Source organism: Myotis davidii, unplaced genomic scaffold (genome assembly GCF_000327345.1).
Source record: "Myotis davidii unplaced genomic scaffold, ASM32734v1 scaffold599, whole genome shotgun sequence".
Taxonomy (NCBI): Eukaryota; Metazoa; Chordata; class Mammalia; order Chiroptera; family Vespertilionidae; genus Myotis; species Myotis davidii.
Genome location: NW_006290772.1, coordinates 764831 through 783174, shown reverse-complemented (window position 1 = coordinate 783174; position 18344 = coordinate 764831). Strand labels below are relative to the sequence as shown.

The 18344-nt window shown below is 46.8% G+C and overlaps 1 protein-coding gene across 1 annotated transcript in view; it reads right to left on the bottom strand.

Moving 5' to 3' along the window:
* The window catches only part of HAGH (hydroxyacylglutathione hydrolase), a 20272-nt gene extending 1946 nt beyond the window's left edge, over positions 1 to 18326 (bottom strand). The window contains exons 1-7 of the mRNA XM_006763919.2: positions 18183 to 18326; positions 15804 to 15976; positions 15209 to 15273; positions 13448 to 13565; positions 12198 to 12306; positions 9240 to 9343; positions 8801 to 8902 (exon numbers count right to left, since the gene is read on the bottom strand). Coding sequence (XP_006763982.1) covers positions 8801 to 8902; positions 9240 to 9343; positions 12198 to 12306; positions 13448 to 13565; positions 15209 to 15273; positions 15804 to 15908 — 603 coding nt within the window. The 5' untranslated portion in view covers positions 15909 to 15976; positions 18183 to 18326. The remainder of the gene's footprint in view (positions 1 to 8800; positions 8903 to 9239; positions 9344 to 12197; positions 12307 to 13447; positions 13566 to 15208; positions 15274 to 15803; positions 15977 to 18182) is intronic.
* Positions 18327 to 18344: the final 18 nt, after the last annotated feature.

Here is an 18344-nt window from a genome sequence, read left to right as displayed (position 1 = left end):
GGAGGGGGCTAGGGGCTATCGTAGCTCTTCCAGGGCAAAGGCTGCCTGACTTCCTTTGTGTCCCTTTGCCCGGTGCCTGCGCAGGGAGGTGCTCACAGTGGGTTAAAGCCATGTAAGAGGAACACTAACTACAGCCAACCATACCCCGAGGTATTTTGCAGCCATAAAGAGGACTGGAGCTGGAACATGCCGCACATTGGGCCAAGTGAGAGAAGCCCATAGTGCGCAATCCCATTGATGCTACAGAAACAGAAGTGAGTGGTGCCAAGGCCCGGGAAGAGAGGAGATAAGGCAATAGTGACTGCTAGTAGGTATGACATTCCTTTTGAGGTGATGAAAATGCTCTAAAATTCATTGTGGTGATGATTGTACAACTCTTGAATATATGGAAAACCACCGAACTGTTCACACTAAGTGGAAATTATGTGGTTGGTTGATTATACTTCAATAAAGCTGTTTTGTTTTTTTAAAAAAAGAAGTAATCCTTCAACCATGGGAGGTGTGTTGAGTCGGGATGGGGCAGGAGGTCAAGATGAAGGTTTACTGCTAATCTCTGTTCTTTCCCTGTCCCTGAAAACAAGCTTAGAAGGTTTTATAATATTCCCTGTGCTCCTGTATTCACTTCTAAGAAGTCTTATTCTGTTTCCCTTGAGGGAAGAAAACAAGTTAACTCTTCTAAGGATAATTTTAAAACAGGTTCGTACATGTATAGTTGGGAGAGTGCAAACTGTCCTAACCTTAGATTATCTGTTAAAGTGAGTGTCAATGCGCAGCGATTTTCCTACAGACGCAGGAAGGACGCAGTGTGAACACTGCAGCACCGTTCGCAAGAGCACGCTGGAAACGCTAAATGTCCTCTCTAATGAGATTGGTAAAATGATATATAAGTGGCATTCACACATTAAGATGGATGGGTAGACAGTGGTAAAACACGTACAATAAGATAATGTTAGAAGAGAGTAGGTGTTAGGTGTATGAATGTTTTTATATGTGTGAAAATTCTCATAATAAAATGTTTAAAAGGCAAAAAAAGTTTAACACGGTTTGATATAACCCATGTGTCAAAGAAGAACTCACAAGAGATATTTTTTAAATATTTCAAATTGAAGATAATGAAAATATAACATTTGAAAACATATGGGATAATGTTAAAAGCAGTTCCTGAAAGTAAGTTTTTTGCTTTAAGTGCTTCTATTAGAAAAAAAGAGAAGTCTAAAATCAATGAACTCAGGTTCCATATTAAGAATCTATAAAAGGAGTAAATCCATAGTAAGTAAATGGAAGGAGTTTAAAAAGATAACAGCAGAAATCTGTGCAATGGAAAAAGCAAGCAAGGAAAATTAAGGAAAAAGTTGTTCTTTTTAAAAAATCAAGAAAATTGATAAGAATGATGAAGAAAAAGAACACAAATTACCAACATCAGAAATGAAAGAAGGTATATCACAGAGCCAACAGATATGGGTTGGAAGGGCTCAAACTAATCTCAAAATAAAAGCTAAAACTATAAAACTTCCAAAAGAAAACAGAGGAGAAAATTTTTGATCTTGGGAAAAGCAAAGATTTCTTAGGAAACAAAAAAGTATAAACCATAAGAGAAAATTAATATGCTGGACTTCATCAAAATTTAAAATGCTCTTCAAACGACACTATTGAGAAAATAAAAGGCAAGCCACAGAATGAGAGAAACTATTCACCAAACATATATTTGAAAAAGGACATGTATCCATTTTTTAAAAATTTTCTTATCTATACTTTTAAAAAACCCTCTTATCTATAGTAATAAAAGTGTAATATGCAAATCAGCTGAATGACTGAACAGCACAATGACCATCCAGATGACCACACTATGACATGCACTGGCACCAGGCCAGCCAAGATCGGCCATCACCCTAAAATCGCCCTTCAGAGGGAGGTCCAGGCCACCATCCAGTGACCACATGGCGGGTGTGTGGGGCCGGCCAGCGATTGCCCCACAGTGGGAGGCCCAGACCAGCCAAGCGATCAGACCCCACGCCTATCGCCTGCAGAGGGAGGCAACTGGTGGTGGGGGAGGGGAGGACAGCACCACACAGATGGCAAACAATGGCAGCAGCTGGGGAAAGGAAAGCCCCGATAGACCCTGATCGCTGGCCAGGCCTAGGGACCCTACCTGAAGGGTCCCAGATTGCGACAGGGTGCAGGCCAGGCTGAAGGACACCCCACTCCCTGTGCACAAATTTCATGCACCGGGCCTCTAGTTACTCAATAAGAACCCAATGTTTTGAATGGGCAAGAAGATTTGAACAAACACTTCACAAAATGGCCAGTAATTGGTAAATGCAACTTAAAACCACAGTGAAACACCACTACATACCCATTAAAATTATTAAAATTAAAGAAGACTGACAATATCAATGTTGGTGAGGACGTGGAACAACTGGAACTCTCATACTTTGCTGGTAGTAATGTAAAATAATACAAACACTTAGGAAAATAGTTTGGAAGTTTCTTTACAAGTCAAACATATACCTAATACAACCCAGCCTTCCACTCATAGGAATTTACTCAGGAGAAATTAAAACATATATCACACAAAGACTTGTACACAAATGTTCATAGCAGCTTTATTACTAGAATCAACACAATGTCTATCAAGAGATGAACGGATCTACAAAATGTGGCATATCCAAACAATGGAATACTATTTAGCAGTAAAAAGGAATGAACGACTGATAGATGCAGCAACATGAATGAATCCTAAAATCATTCTACTTAGTGGGGGAAAAAGATAGAAGAGTACATACTGTATAGTTCATTTATATAAAATACTAGAAAATGCAAACTAACCTCTAGTGCAAGCATGTCAAACCTGAGGCAGGCAGCCCGCCAGCCGTGAGTGTGACTAGTGGCATGCAATCAATCAGCAGTCCTCTGGAGGCAGGCAGTAAAAAAGAGGCGTGAGGAAGACTGGGAGTGATGGAAATGCTTTATGTCTTAAGTGTCATGGTAGACATTTCACTGGTATAAACATCTGTCAAATATCACTCAGTTCTTCACTTTAAACTGATGCAGTTTATTCCATGTTAACTAAACCTCAATCAACTTGGTATTAAAAAAGGAACAGTATTAAAAATCTGTAACAAATTTAAAAACAATGAAATGGAAAAATTCCTTGAAAGAGAGAAGTTGCCAATAAAACTAACTCAAGAAGATACTAAAATTGAATAGCCCTACACAAATTAATTCAGAACAAAAAATCTTTCCTACAAAAAGAATTCAATATCCACCTCTCTTCATTGGTGAATTCTAACAAACATTAAAGAAAGAAATAACAATTATAGAAAACTCAGAAACTAGGAGGAGGAAACACTTTTGCATTTTATGAGGCCAGCATTACCCTATTAAAACCAGAAAAAAACGTAAGAAAATAAAACTACAGACCGATATCTCTTATGAACACAGAAAAGTAGACTCTAGCAACATATCCTATCTAATAAAGAGGGAATATGCTAATTGACTGCCATGCCCTCACAAGATAGCAGCACCCACAGCCACAAGATGGCGGCACCCAGTCCCCTCAGCCCCACCGGGGGCAGCAGGTGCTGCGCCTCATCCAGCCAGAGTCCCCCAGTCCCCTCAGCCCCGCCTCATCCAGCTGGAGTTCCCCAGTCCCCTCAGCTCTGCAGGGGAGGGCAGTTAGAGGCTATGAGGCTGGCAGGGGAGGGTAGTTGGGGGCAATCGAGCTGGCAAGGGAGGACAGTTGGAGGCGATCAGGCCGGCAGGGGAGGGCAGTGGGGGATGATCATGCTGGCAGGGAAGCAGTTAGGCATCAATCAGGCCGCCAGGGATGTGGTCAGGGGGCTATCAGGCTGTCAGGCAGAGTGGTTAGGGGCAATGAGGCAGGCAAGTGGTTAGGAGCCAGCAGTCCCGGATTGTGAGAGGGATGTCCGAGATTGGAGAGGATGCAGGCTGGGCTGAGGGAGAAACCCCTCCCTCTGTGCATGAATTTTGTGCACTGGGCCTCTAGTGAAAAGAATAATAGGCTATTTATGACTAAGATATCCAGAAAGCAAGATTGGTTTTACGTTTGGAACCAATTTATGTACTTCATCATAGTGACAGAGTAAAAGAGAGAAAAAAACTTGACTATGTAATAAATGAAGAAAAACCATATGATAAACTTAAACATTAACTCATGGTAGAAACTCTCAGAAAACTAGGAATATAAGTAAACTTCATCAGCTTAATAAAGAGGATTTATGAAAAACCCACAGTTGCCCAGCCAGTATGGCTCAATGGTTGAGCATCAGCCCATGAACCAGGAGGTCACAGTTTAATAGTCAGGGCATATGCCTGGGTTGTGGGCTCAATCCCCAGTAGGAGGCATGCAAGGGGCAGCTGATCAATGTTTCTCTCTCATCAATGTTTCTATCTCTATATCCCTCTCCCTTCCTCTCTCTCAAATCAATACAAATATATTTTTAAAAACAAACAAAAAAACCATAGCTAATTTTGTACTTAATGGTGAAAGACTGAATGCTTTGTCCTTAAGATTAGGAACAAGCCAAATATGTCCACTCTCACTACTTCTGTTTAACACTGTACTGGAGATCTTAGCCAGTGCAATAAGGCAAGAAAACAATAAAAAGCATATAGGTTAGAAAGAAATAAAACTGTCTCTATTAGTTGATGACATGATTGTCTAAAGAAGAGATGCTAGAATAAGTGAGTTTAGCAAAATTCAAAGGATATGAGGTCCAAATACAAAAATCAGCTGTATTTTTAAAGACTATCAACAAATAATCATTTACAATAAAATCCAAAAACATGAAGTACTTAGGGATACATTTAACAATACGGGAAGACCTTTAACACAGAAAATTACAAAATATTGTTGAGAAGAACTAAAGGACCTCAATAAACGGAAAGCTGTATCATGTTCATGGAAAGCTTCAATATTGTTAAGATATCAATTCTCTCTAAATCTTTTGTTACAACACAATCCCAATCAAAAACCAAGCTGACATTTTTGTAGAAATTAAAAGATGATCCTAAAATTCACACAAAAATGCAAAAGGCTTAAAAGAGTGAAAACTCATTTTTCAAAAACTTTTAAATATTTTTATTGATTTCAGAGAGGAAGGGAAAGGGATAGAGATAGAAACATCGATGAGAGCCAGGCCGGTGTGGCTCAGTAGATAGAGTGTCAGCCTGTGGACTGAAGGGTCCCAGGTTTGATTCCGGTCAGCGCACATGCCCAAGTTGCAGGCTCAGTCCCCAGCATGGGGCGTGCAGGGGGCAGCTGATCGATGATTCTCTCTCATCATTAATGTTTCTCTCTCTCCCTCTGTGAGATCAATAAAATATATATTAAAAAAAGAAAGAAAGAAAGAAACATTGATGAGAGAGGCATCAATCAGCTGCCTACTATACTGGGGCTCGAGACTGAAACTTGGGCACATGTCCTGACTGGGAATTGAACCTGGGACCTCTTGGTTAATGGGTTGATGCTCAACCACTGAGCATACCAGCTGGGCCAAAACCCATTTTTAAAAATCAAGTTAGAGGACTTATACTACCCAATTCTCAGATTTACCATAAGCTATAGTAATTAAGACAGTATTATTGATACAAGGATATGTCTGATCAATGGAACAGAATAGAATCCAGAAGTAGATTCCTACAGGGTCCATTTTATTCAGCAAAGATACCAAGATAATCCACTGAGGAAAGGACAGTCTTTTCAACAAATGGTACTGAAAACTGAATATCAATATGCAAAAAAGTGAACTTCTACCCTTACCTTACACCATAAACAAATATTAACTTGAAATGGATCACTGATTTAAATATAAATTTATCTGAATATATGGAGGGGTATGCAAAGATTTTTAGATAGGACACAAAAAGCATAAAAAAATTGATAAACTGAGCTTCACCAAAAGTATAAACTTTTATTCTTTAAATATATTTTTTATTGTTTTCAGAGAGAAAGGGAGAGGGAGAGAGAGAGATAGAAACATCAATGATGAGAGAGAGAATCCTCCTGCATGCCCCCTACTGGGGATCAAGCCCACAACCTGGGCATGTGCCCTAGACCAGAATCAAACCTGGGACCCTTCAGTCCACAGGCCGACGCTCTATCCACTGAGCCAAACCAGTTAGGGTAACTTTTATTCTTTAAAAGCTACTGTTAAGAAAATGGAAAGGCACCTGGCTGGTTTGGCTCAGTGGTTGAGCATGGACCCATAACCAGGAGGTCATGGTTTGATTCCTGGTCAGGGCACATCCAGTAGGAGGCATTCAGAAGGCAGACAATCAGTGATTCTCTCTCATCATTGATGTTTCTATCTCTTTCCCCTTCTCCCTTCCTCTCTCTGAAATCAATAAAAAAACAAAACACACACATATAAAATAAAATGGAAAGGCAAGCCACAAACTGGGGGGAAATATTTGAGATCTATAAATGAAAAAGACTTGTTTCCAGAATATACAAGAAATTCTTACAACTCAGTAAGAAGACAACCCAATTTTTTAACTGGACAAAAGATCTGAACTTACATTTCACAAAAAAAGATATATAAAAGACCAATAAGCACATGAAAAGACACTCAATTTACACCAGAGTAATGTAAATTTTAAAATCACAAGGATATACCACAACTCACCTATTAGAATGGCTAAAATTTAAAATAACAACACAAAGCGTTTGTGAGCATATGGAGTGACTGCAACTTTTATGCATTACTATTGGGAATGCAAAATGGTAAAACCAAATGGAAAACAGTTTGGTAGTTTCTGAAAAGTTATACACTTACCATGGATATGCCCAGCAATTTTACTCTTAGGCATATTCCCACAAGCAGAAAATGTGTTCACACAAAGACTTGTACACAAACGTTCATAGCAACTTTATTTATAATACTAAAACACTGGAAACAACCCACGTGTCCATCCAGAGATGAGTGGGTAAACAAACGATAGCATATCCATATGAAATGCTACTTAGAAATAAAACATGAATCCTAAAAACATCATGTTGAGGAAAAGAGCCAGAGACATCAGAGTTATATGAAAGTCTAGGAAAGAATAATCCATAGTGACAAAGCAGACCAGTAGTTGGGAAACTGAATGGGAAGGAGCAAGGGAACTTTTGGGGGTAGTGTAAACGTCTTGTATTATGATTGTGTTGGTGGTTACACAGGTGCATGTATTGTCAAAATTCATCCAACTATACAATGCTCACTTGGGTACTTTTCATTGTATGTAAATTATCCTTAATAAAATTTAGTTTTAAAAAAGCAGATAACCATGAAAAGAATGAGTTCAATCTGTATGAATTGATATGGAAAGAGTACTGAGACCCAGTATTAAGTGAAAAGAAACCCACAAAGCAATTATGTATAGGATAAATACAGGATAAGTTTTTTATTTTATTTATTATTTTTAATCCTCACCCAAGGATATTTTTTCCATTGATTTTCAGAGAGAAGGGAAGGGATAGGGAGAGACAGAGAGAAGCACTGAAGGGAGACAGACACACTGATTGATTGCCTCCCACATGCCCTCACAGAGCCAGAAAGAAGCTTACAACTGAGGTACGTGTCCTTGACCAAAATCGAACCCAGGACCCTTCAGTCCGCAGGCTGACACTCTATCCACTGAGCCAAACCAGCTATGGCCAGGATGAGTTTTTTATATTAAGAGAAGTATTCATACATATTCAGTGTTAAAAAAATGAGATATTTATCAACTGTTTAAGACAGTATTTAAATTTAAAAATATTTTTATTGCTTTCAGAGAGGAAGAGAGAGAGACAGAAACATCAATGATGACAGCGAATCATTGATCAGCTGCCTCCTGCATGCTCCACACTGGGGATCAAGCCTGCAACCAGGGCATGTGCCTTTGACCAGAATCAAACCCGGGACCCTTCAGTCTGCAGGCCGATGTTCTATCCACTGAGCCAAACCAGCTAGGGAATACTTAAACTTTTATAGGTATTATAAACCTATCCTCCACCCAAATTGATAAAGATGCTTAACAAAACCAGGTTATTTATTAAAAAACAAAACAAAAAACTGAACTCAGCAAAAGGGAGCTCCCCGATACCTAAGGCTTCCCTTCCCAGTGTGTACGTTTCCTCGGTGACTGCGGTGGGAACCCTCTGCCTACCCAGAACATCTGCAGCTGTGCTTCCAAATCCCCCAGAAGTCCAGGACCACAAGCCAACCCCGGGGCTGAGCCAAGGAGCAAGTTTGGAGCCATAGTTGAAATAAGTGCCTTTCAGTCAAACAGCCTCCAGAGCGAACAGTTGCCACACAGTCCTACCTGCTGCCCAGGACATGGGAAGTGGGCGGGGATCTGGCACTTAGGCTGCTGTGGAAACACAGACGCCCAGACCCAGCCCAGACCCACTGAGTCAGAAAGGACCTGACAAGCCACCTGATTCCTGCACAAAGATGGGTGGGCACAGTGGTCAGCAAACTGCGGCTCTTTGGCCCCTTGAGTGTGGCTCTTCCACAAAATACCACATGCGGGCGCGCATGTACAATGCGATTGAAACTTCGTGGACCTTGCGCAGAAGTTGGTATTTTGTGAAAGAGCCACACTCAAGGGGCCAAAGAGCCGCATGTGGCTCGCGAGCCGCAGTTTGCCGACCACTGGCCTAAGGCCCCACTTGTTCTTGGCCCTGAGGAGCACTGGCTGCCCGCTCTGGAGATGATGCCTTGAGTGCCAGCAAGCCAGGCCCTACACAGTCCCAGGAAGTCCCTTCACAGCGACTGACACACAGGATGTGCCCACAGCATATCCCACTCACCTTGGCCCAGGCCAGTTTCTCCTGAACGGCGGTGTTGCTGGGCTCCACATGGCGAGCGAACTTGAGGTTGTTGATGGTATATTCGTGGCCACAGTACACTCTCTGAGGAAAAAGCCAAACCCAGGGGCTCTGGAGAGACTGATTAATCCCCCTCAAACTCTCAGAGGTGGGCCTCAAGGGCCTTGTGCTGGGCCAGTGACACCAGGGAGCGTGCCTCAGGACAGACACTTCTTGTGAGTATGTGAAGCAACAATAAAAACTACATTTAGAGAAAACCCACGGTCCTAGAGAAATGCCCCGGCCCTCCCACTCTTCCTCACACACAGGGGTAGCCACAGGAGGCGAGAGGGGGTGCAGGACAGGAGGTCAGAGGACAGAGTGGGAGAGCAGGCCTGTCCTCACACCACCAGCCAGGGAACGTGGCAGGGGCTCTGCCTACTGTGTCCGGAGGGAGCCGGCCCAGGACCTCGATCAGGGCTCTGTACATCTCATCCGCTGTCCCTTCAAAGAACTTCCCGCAGCCAGCCACAAACAAGGTGTCACCTGAAAGAGGACAGCCATGGAGGGTGAGGCCACCAGTAGGACACACCCCCTTGGGAGGCTGATGGTCCACCACTGGGCAATGCTGACCACCTGCTGTCCATGGGCTAAGCTCCACTTTGTCCCCTGAGCTGACTGGGGCCCAGCACCGATGTGTCCTCCACCTAGATACCCGACAGAGCCCAAAGACAGCCCACAGCTCTCCGCTCCCACCCACCCCAAAACTTCTCACGCAAGTCTCGCTCACTGGTACCACCAGCTCCCAACAGCTGCTCAAACCCAACCTTAGGGTCATGCTGACTCCTCGCTTCACTGCCCAGTCCTATTAGCTGTAGTGCCGAGACCCCCACACCCAGCACTTGTCCCCACCGGCCCGGTAGCCGCTTCCCAGGCTTGGCCTGTATCTTCCCTTCTCCCAGGCAGCCAGGGCCACCCTATGACACCTTCCATGATCTCATCGGGAATCCTCACAAAGGACCACAGCCCGTGAGAACCCTCGAGATTTGAACCTGCCACCAACAGATCATCCTTTCCTGACTCCATGTTTTTTTCTTTTTTAAAATATATTTTTATTGATTTCAGTGAGGAAGGGAAAGGGAGAGAGACAGAAAAACATCAATGATGAGAGAATCATTGATCGGCTGCCTCCTGCACACCCCCTACTGGGGATTGAGCCCACAACCCAGGCATGTGCCCTTGACTGGAATTGAACCCAGACCCTTCAGTCCGCAGGCTGATGCTCTATCCACTGAGCCAAACCAGCTAGGGCCTGACACCGTTCTTTAGACAGTGTCCCTTCAGCAGACGCCTCCAGGTCTCTATGCACTGCTGCTTCCCTCCCCGAATCTCGGCTCGGTTCCGTGCCAAGTGGAAACCACAGGCATTTGTTCTCCAGGCCCCTGTGGTGAGGACAGCCTGCGACCCCACGACATCAAGCAACATTCCTCTTCCATCAGCATCTGCCAAGCCTCTTCCCGGGCCCATCAGTGCCCAGTCCTGCCCACCACATCCCAGGGCCAAAGCCACACTCTTCCATGGGCTGTCACCTCCTCTGCTTACATCTTAGGGGGAGGGAGCGTGGCCCTTGTCACTCAGACCTGGGCTCGAGGCCTGGAGCCACCAATACGCCCACCTTCGCATGCTGTAGATTCTTTGGCCGCACACACAGGCCAGCTAGGGCCCTGCTGGACTGTCCTATTTCCCACACCGTTAGTCCCCACTGAGGACACCGTAGGATTTTTCACATTTTTATTATTAAAGTCACCAATAAGACAATGTACTCCCTGCCAGCTGCTGTCACACAGAAAACAGTGACAACCTGTGCAGGACACAGTTCAGGTCTGTGTTTGCACCTTCCAAAGCGAGACTCAGCTTCTAACAGCACAGTCCCCAGGGCCCCACCCACACCCCCACGTCCTGACAACCTTGAGAGGCAGGCACTTCCTTACCACCTGACAGATGGGCAGACTGATGTCCAGCAGAAACAGGAGTGTGATGTCCTGAGGGTTTGCCAGGCCAGGCACCGGGCACACTCCTCTCAACTCAGGTCTACACCACTCAGTGAGGACACTTTGCTCTCACCACACACACAGCTGAGACCACTTCAGGGCAGTGCACACATGGCATGCGGGCCAATCTACCCATTCCACACCACACTCAGACTTAGCCCACCATGAGGCCTGGGGCTGCCACAATGTGTCCAGGGACTAGTAACCTGACTCACAGCCCACACCTCCATCACTGAAGACACTGAAACCAGCTGCATATATTTTTTAAAAACTGAGATCTGTGGATAATATTGGATTTGTAGAAAAGCTACAGAGGCCTCTTATGCACCCCTGACTCAGTTGGCATTTCCCTGGTGTATTTGTCGAAACTACAAGCCTGCATCCCTACATTGTTATTAACTAAAAACTCCACCCCGATTCAATGCACATTTCCCATTAACGTCCTTTTTCCATGGCAGGATCCAGTCCAGGAGCCCATATTGCATTCAACACTGTATTTTTTTTAAAAAAACTTTCACTGTAGTTACAATATTATGATTATAGCTTACATTTCTGGAAGACACAGAGCTTACAAACTATTACATTCACTAAAATATTAGGGTGGCAGTAGGGCTCCATGGGGCCAACAGGCCTGCTTTTCACTGGGCACTCTCAACCATTACCATTCGTCTGTGGCCACTGGCTCATGCCACCCTAAACCTGGTGGTCACATGGTCGTCCTGCTCCACCAGTTTCCCAACCAGCATCAACATTCTTTCATTTCCTCAGCCCAGTGCTGGGACTGGCTTCACAAACCTCACTCAGGGCACAGCCTCCAGACTGCAGCCACTACCTTCTGAGCTTGTCGGGGCTGCCATGCGGTGCTCTCAGGGTTGTTTTGTGTAGCAGACCTGACCAAGGCTGGCTACTGACTTGGCCAAACCTACTCGGCTCACAGCCCACGGAGGGATGGGCAGTGTGAGCACTCAGAAGTGCATCAGTTAGGCCCACATGAGGTGGGCCTGAGGCTCCCCACCCTGCCCACCTGGCAGCTGCTGCAGGTAGTGGTGGCTCAGGCTGCATCTCTACCAGGCAGTCTCTCAAGGAAAAGCTGGTCCCCAGGGCACCAGACGGTGGTCAGAGGGAAGCACAAGACCAGCCCCACCAGCAGGCGCCACTCTTCCCTGTGTCCACCCAGCCTGCCTGCCCCCATGTGTTTGAAGCTGAGCCCCAGGCTCTGCCCTGAGGACTGCGGTCCTCCTCTCAGCCCTGTTAGTTTCAGGCAGAAAATGCTCTGCTTCTCCACTCCTGTGCCAAGAGGGTCTTTGCAAAGAACACCCAACCCCCAGCACACAAACCTGAACCCTCACCTGTGAACACCGCAGAGGGCTCGGAACTGCCGGGTTTGCTCACAAAGTAGCAGATGTGTCCAGAAGTGTGACACGGTGTCGACAGGCACTTGACATGGAGAGACCCCACCTGAAACAAAGCACACGCTGGCGAGTGCTCCTAGGGTCACAAGCACATGGCCCGCTGGTCTCATGGGTCTCGCTCAGGCCCCACGCTTTCCACACAGTGAGACATGGATCTTGCTGGTGACCATGAGACTCAGTCCTCAAGTGTGTCCCCAGGGGCAGGGACCACCCTAGAACCTGGTATTTGCTGATGTGCAAAACCAAAGGGGCTTCTTTTGTTTTCTCCCTCAAAATCAGCCACTGAACTAGGCATCTGCCAGAAAAGATGGTTTTGCTTCTTAGGTGTTTGGCCTTTTATTGTTTTTCTTCTCTGTCTCCCTCCTCCTCCCACCCCTTCACATAAAAATACGCACACACACACACACACGCCCAAAAAAACTGAAATAAAGATGAACATCTGTATGACCTTTACCTGCATCACCAAATGCGGACATCTGGGGCATGTGCTCCCCACACTCACGCATTTCAAGTCACACACATCCTGACAAATCACCCCTAAACTCCAGCTGCATCTATAAGAAAAGCGCATCCTCCTGCATAACCTCACTATCATCACATCCAAGACCTTTAGCAACAGCATGAGCACATGATCCCATGTAGCGTCCATACTTAAATTTCCCATTAGCTCCAAGCCGTACCCTGCAGCTTCTTCTCTTATCTAGTCACCATCTGCACACTGATTTGCCTGAGATGCAGAGGGGACTGCCCAGGCTCGGGCAGCCCCAAGAGCCCTCCAACCATCCACAGGTCAGGCTGTCTCCACAGCTAAGCCCTTATGGGCCCCTCTAGGACCCTGGGGGAAACAAAGGAGACAGCCAGGTGGAGGAGGCAGTGTTCCCACCGTGCCCCCACCCCACACTATGCTCTATGGCCCTCGGCCGGATCCCGCAGCCGTGGGAAAACGACGGCCCGCGGGCCGGATCCGGCCCATCTGAAATGAATAAAACTATTGAAAAAAAAAGACCGTACCCTTTTATGTAATGATGTTTACTTTGAGTTTATATTAGTTCACACAAACACTCCATCCATGCTTTTGTTCCGGCCCTCCGGTCTGGTTTAAGAACCCATTGTGGCCCTCGAGTCAAAGAGTTTGCCCACCCCTGCTCTAGGGCCTGACATCCATTTCCTTGGGGTCCACTCCTCACCTGCAGTGTAGACAGGTGTGTGACCTTGTGAGTCAGGGCCCCAATCCGGTCATCGCCCCCGTACACCTTCAATCCAGGCTCCAGCTTGACAAGCTTCTCATTCCCGCCAGCATGGTCCCTGGAAGCGGAAAAGACCTAGGGCTGCTGCTGACATAAAGGAGGTTTGCTTGCTTATAAACCCTGCCCAAACAGAATTTTTATTTTCCTAGTTATGCTTCTCAGTAGTAGAAATGCATCTTCCAACACAGGAAACTGGCTTCTTGTCTGTCATTTGGCTCCACTGAAAAGAACGTCCTCAGGCACCCCATTCCCATGCCAGGCATCTCCGTGCCCTTGCCACAGCACTTCAAAAAGCAGGTCAGTTACACCAGTGCTAGCTCAGCCGGGCCCTGAACACACCTGAAGAGCAGCCATCCCAGGACAAGGCCAGGGCTTTCTGGTCACTACACATTCCACTGTGGACTCTTCTGATGGGCCCAGAAACAGCAGGGCCAGGATAAAAGGAGGCTGGCCCTTTGCCCCTCTTCCCTCAAAGGACTGTTACACGCTGGTCAGGGCCAACCCCTTAGCCCGCTCACCACCACCGATAAGTGGGAGGAGGCAGGGGCCACACCCTGGAGCTCAGTTTGGGGCCCGGTTCAGGGTTTATGTTCTGGCATAAACATAAGGTGCTGAGAAAATCCTCCAGAAAAGCGACACCTGAAGTGGGGATAACAGTGCGGGAGAGAGAAGCAAACTGTGCAGAGCTGAGGAACCGGGGTGCTTCCTGCAGCCGCATGGAGGCCCGAGAGGCCCAGGCACAGCACAGGCAGATTTCCCAAAGGCAAGAGTGGCTGCATCAAGTAGCTCAGGCCAAGGACAGGGCTGTAGACTCCGTCTGTAATTAGCACCTGATGTCCCAGAGACGCAGCAACTTAGATATCTTAAGCCAGACATTTCCACCACTTAACAAACTGGCCAAACCACATGCATACCACTCCCAGTGAAAGGCCTCATTTTATTTCTGGGAGAAGAGGCTGGTGAATCAGAGCTCCTACAGGCGAAATAATAGCAATGCCACGAGGACAGATTCATTCAAAGGTGTTAGCTGCACTCTAGCAGTTATTTGGGGGTGGGGAATCAGAGCCAAATATTATTATTATTATTATTATTATTATTTAGCTTTGAAGAACCTCAAAAGTTTCAAAAATCCCAAAGAAGGACCTTGGACATACAAGTCTAATCCTAAACCCAAACACAGGTGCTTTTTCATTGTTTAGCCTTTAAATATAAAAATAAAAAGGCCACACACAACCTCTCCAAATATGGCTGTTGGTTTTAAAAACACTGATGTCTAGTTTTTTGCCTAACATTGAGGCCAACATCTCATCACACAAGCCCAAGGGCTTTCAAAGGCACTGCTGGAGGTCGTCTCATGGCAGAAGGATCCACAGCACAAGCATCTCCCCACAGAACCCCCAAGTTACCAGACCCCATCACAGGGCCGAGGGGCTAGGGCCTGAAGACCAAGGGGATCGGGCAGCAGCACAGAGGCTCACACCCGAAGCCTCCTCAGAATCCCACTGGAGGCGGGCCCTCAGCTGCACAGTGGTCACAGCTGTGGGGGCACAAGCGACTCAGACTGCCAGCTGCGGGAGGGCCCAGAGAGCCTGTGAGAACCCCACCCAACCCCACCCTCAGGGTGAGCCTGGCAGGGAGCCATCAGGCCTAATCGGCTCTGCTGGCCTGGAGGAAGTTCAGCCTCTGGAGTGGAGCACTTACCAGTGGTGGTGGGTGGTGAGCACTGTAGTCAGCTTCACGCCGTGCTTTTTTGCCGTTTCTACAACCTGTAACCAAATGTGAAGCAGGACAGAGGCCACCGTCACACTACAAGTGCTGGCTCACCAGCCCGCAAGGTGGGGTGCCCACCGGAGCTCAGGGTGTGCCAGGAATGGCCGGGCTCCATCCGGACCCTGCCAACTCGGCCTAACTTCGGTAGAGCAGGGTGACAGTGGCCTTTCTCTCTCTTGATGCACTTGGCAATTCAGCACCCCCCACACCCCCATGACCTCTCCAAGCCCCTCTGGTCAAGGGCACAAAGCCTCAAGGAAGAGTAGACAATACCAAGTACAGCTCCCACCTCTCTGCCCAAGGACTTAACAGACACAAGGCCTTATCTTTCCACAGCAAAGCGTCTGGTCACCCCCACCCCTTTCATTGGCCCTTTGCCCCAATAACAGTGGCTGGGCACTAGTTAAATTGTTTGTAAAAAAAGAAATAGATTAATTTCTAGTTAGCTTCAGCCAAGTGCAAGAACATGGAGGTTATCACACCCATCAGAGGATGAAGAACTGTTTGCCGGGGACACACCTCCCACCTTCTGGGGTTGCACTGGGTCCACAATGGCGGCCTCCTTGGTGTCATCATCGATGATCAGGTACATGTAGTTGTCGGTCAGGGCAGGCAATAACTCAACCTTCATGGCGTCCTGTTCCACGGTCAAGCTCTTCCTCAAATCTGTGTGATGGAGGAGTCCCAGCTGGGCTAGACCTGAAGAAGAATGCAGTTTTGGTCAGTGTCCACGTGAGGCCACATCAGGCAGAGACCTCAAATCAAGCCCTCAGTGACGCAGTAATGGGGCGTCCTGGGGATGTGACATCCCAGAATGACATGCAGTGAACATCCAAGCAGAGGCTCACCCTGCAGGGTTTTCTAAATTCCTTTGAAAGAGAAGAGAATATTCTCATTTAACCACATCAGTAAGAAAATCTAGAAAACAATTCATATTCATGGAAATCAGCTCTTTCAGATTTATGGTCTGAATATTTTCAACAACGAAACTTCTATTATTCAATCTAAAAATTCATGGAGGCCCTTAAGCCTTAGCATAAAAGGGATTAAAACTGTATAACAGCCGAAACCGGTTTGGCTCAGTGGATAGAGCGTCGGCCTGCGGACTGAAAGGTCCCAGGTTCGATTCCGGTCAAGGGCATGTACCTGGGTTGCGGGCGCATCCCCAGTGGGGGATGTGCAGGAGGCAGCTGATTGATGTTTCTGACTCTCTATCTCTCTCCCTTCCTCTCTGTAAAAAATCAATAAAATATATATTTTTTTAAAAACTGTATAACAGAAGGCGAGAGAAGGCAGCCATGAAATTCTGGGGTATGTGCTGGGATAGGACTTCTCCCCAAAGGGATCCAGAAAGCAGGGAGCACTGACTGACTAACAGACAGGCCATGTCTCCAGGGGCCATTGAAAACAGATTCAGCCTTTTCTGCCATGGCCAGGGAAACTGCCTGAACTGTCGCTTTAATGATCGCACACAGATATCCAATGCCATCTTTCCTTTGACAACTAGCAGGGCATTTGCCAGACCCTTCTCCTCATGCAGAGCAGAACAAACATTTTTGTATGATCAAGTTTGTGATGTTCCACCAGCTATCTGAGACCCAGTGTTATCTGAGCCTGACGACTATACTATACAAGGCAGTGCGTGTATTGCAGGTGCGGGTGGGAGGCGGGCAGAAGGACAGAAACAAAACTCCATGAGTCTGGAAGCATTCTCCCCAACGGGGGACCCCACTTTTGTATCTTTTGTATTTCCCAGAGAACATTATCCAGTCTGCCTAGGTAAAGAAGAGACCGTTATTTACAATTGGTGCTAGGGAACCTGGGGAAGATGCTATTATCTCTAAGCAAAGAATTCATCTGGTCCAATCACCAGCAGAAACCTTATTCCTTTACCAAAAATTATATAACCTAGCCCACCACAGCCTGAGAAGTGGTTTGCAACTGTGACCTTTGTGTAACCAGAGTGTATGGACCTGCAGCCTATGGTCTGGGCCAAGTCCTGAGACATGTTTTGTTTGATTTCTTTTGAATGAGACCCGTCCTTCCGCATGGCAGCAACTCCTGGCAATTCCCTACAGTCCCACTTTCAACAGCTGCCCGACCCCTGACACAAACCCTCAGCCTTGACACTGTGATGCGTTTTCCTAAATGGCAAACAAAACAGTCAACAGAGCCAAATATCAACAGTACGATTGAAATTTCTTTTGAGAGCCAAATTTTTTAAACTTACACTATATAGGTAGGTACATTGTTATTAACTTAATTAGGGTACTCCTAAGGCTTAGGAAGAGCCACACTCAAGGGGCCAAAGAGCCACATGTGGCTCTCGGGCCGCAGTTTGCCGACCACGGGCCTAGGTAATGTCCTCCTGTCAGTTAGGTGACTGCTAACCAGGTCCCAGAGACCGCCCCTACTGCTAATCAGCCAGGTAAAATATCAGGAAATAAGGAAAAGGAGATTTCAAAAATAAAGGCCAAACTATTCCGACAAAGCAAGAGGTTAGCATCTGATCTGACAGCTGGAAGAGCAGGCCCTTGGAGGCCAGGGTGCATCGTGATGCCTCTCATTTCAGAGGCACCGATGGAAACACAGCAAGGGAGGGCCAGGGTCCCACGGCCCACGGGACCAGGCATTGCCCCAGGGCTCTCCCCTGTGTCATCACTTTAGATTCTGTGCCTCGGGCTCTACTTGACAACCAAAACTCAGGTGATTTACTTTGTGGAGAACATAACATTATCTGGGGCTCTCGGCAGTCACATCCCCCTCGGGCATTAGAGATACGGGATTTGTGGGGTGGGGGTACGGAAATATGAGGGAAACCCCCGCACCGCCCAGCGCCAAGGAACTAAGGGCTGCCGGCTGACCGCGGGGGGCCGGCCCGTGCGCCGGGAGCACGGCTCCTTACCTAGCACCAGCCTTCAGCACCCTCAGCGGATCAGCGACCCGCTCTGTCTTCTGCCCTCTCACAGCCTGACCCAACTGCTGTGCAGCTTTCGAACCCAACTGGCCTGCCCGCCGCCGTCAGCGAGGGTTAAAGTCCTCTGTCAATAAAGAACAGTGTCAGGTG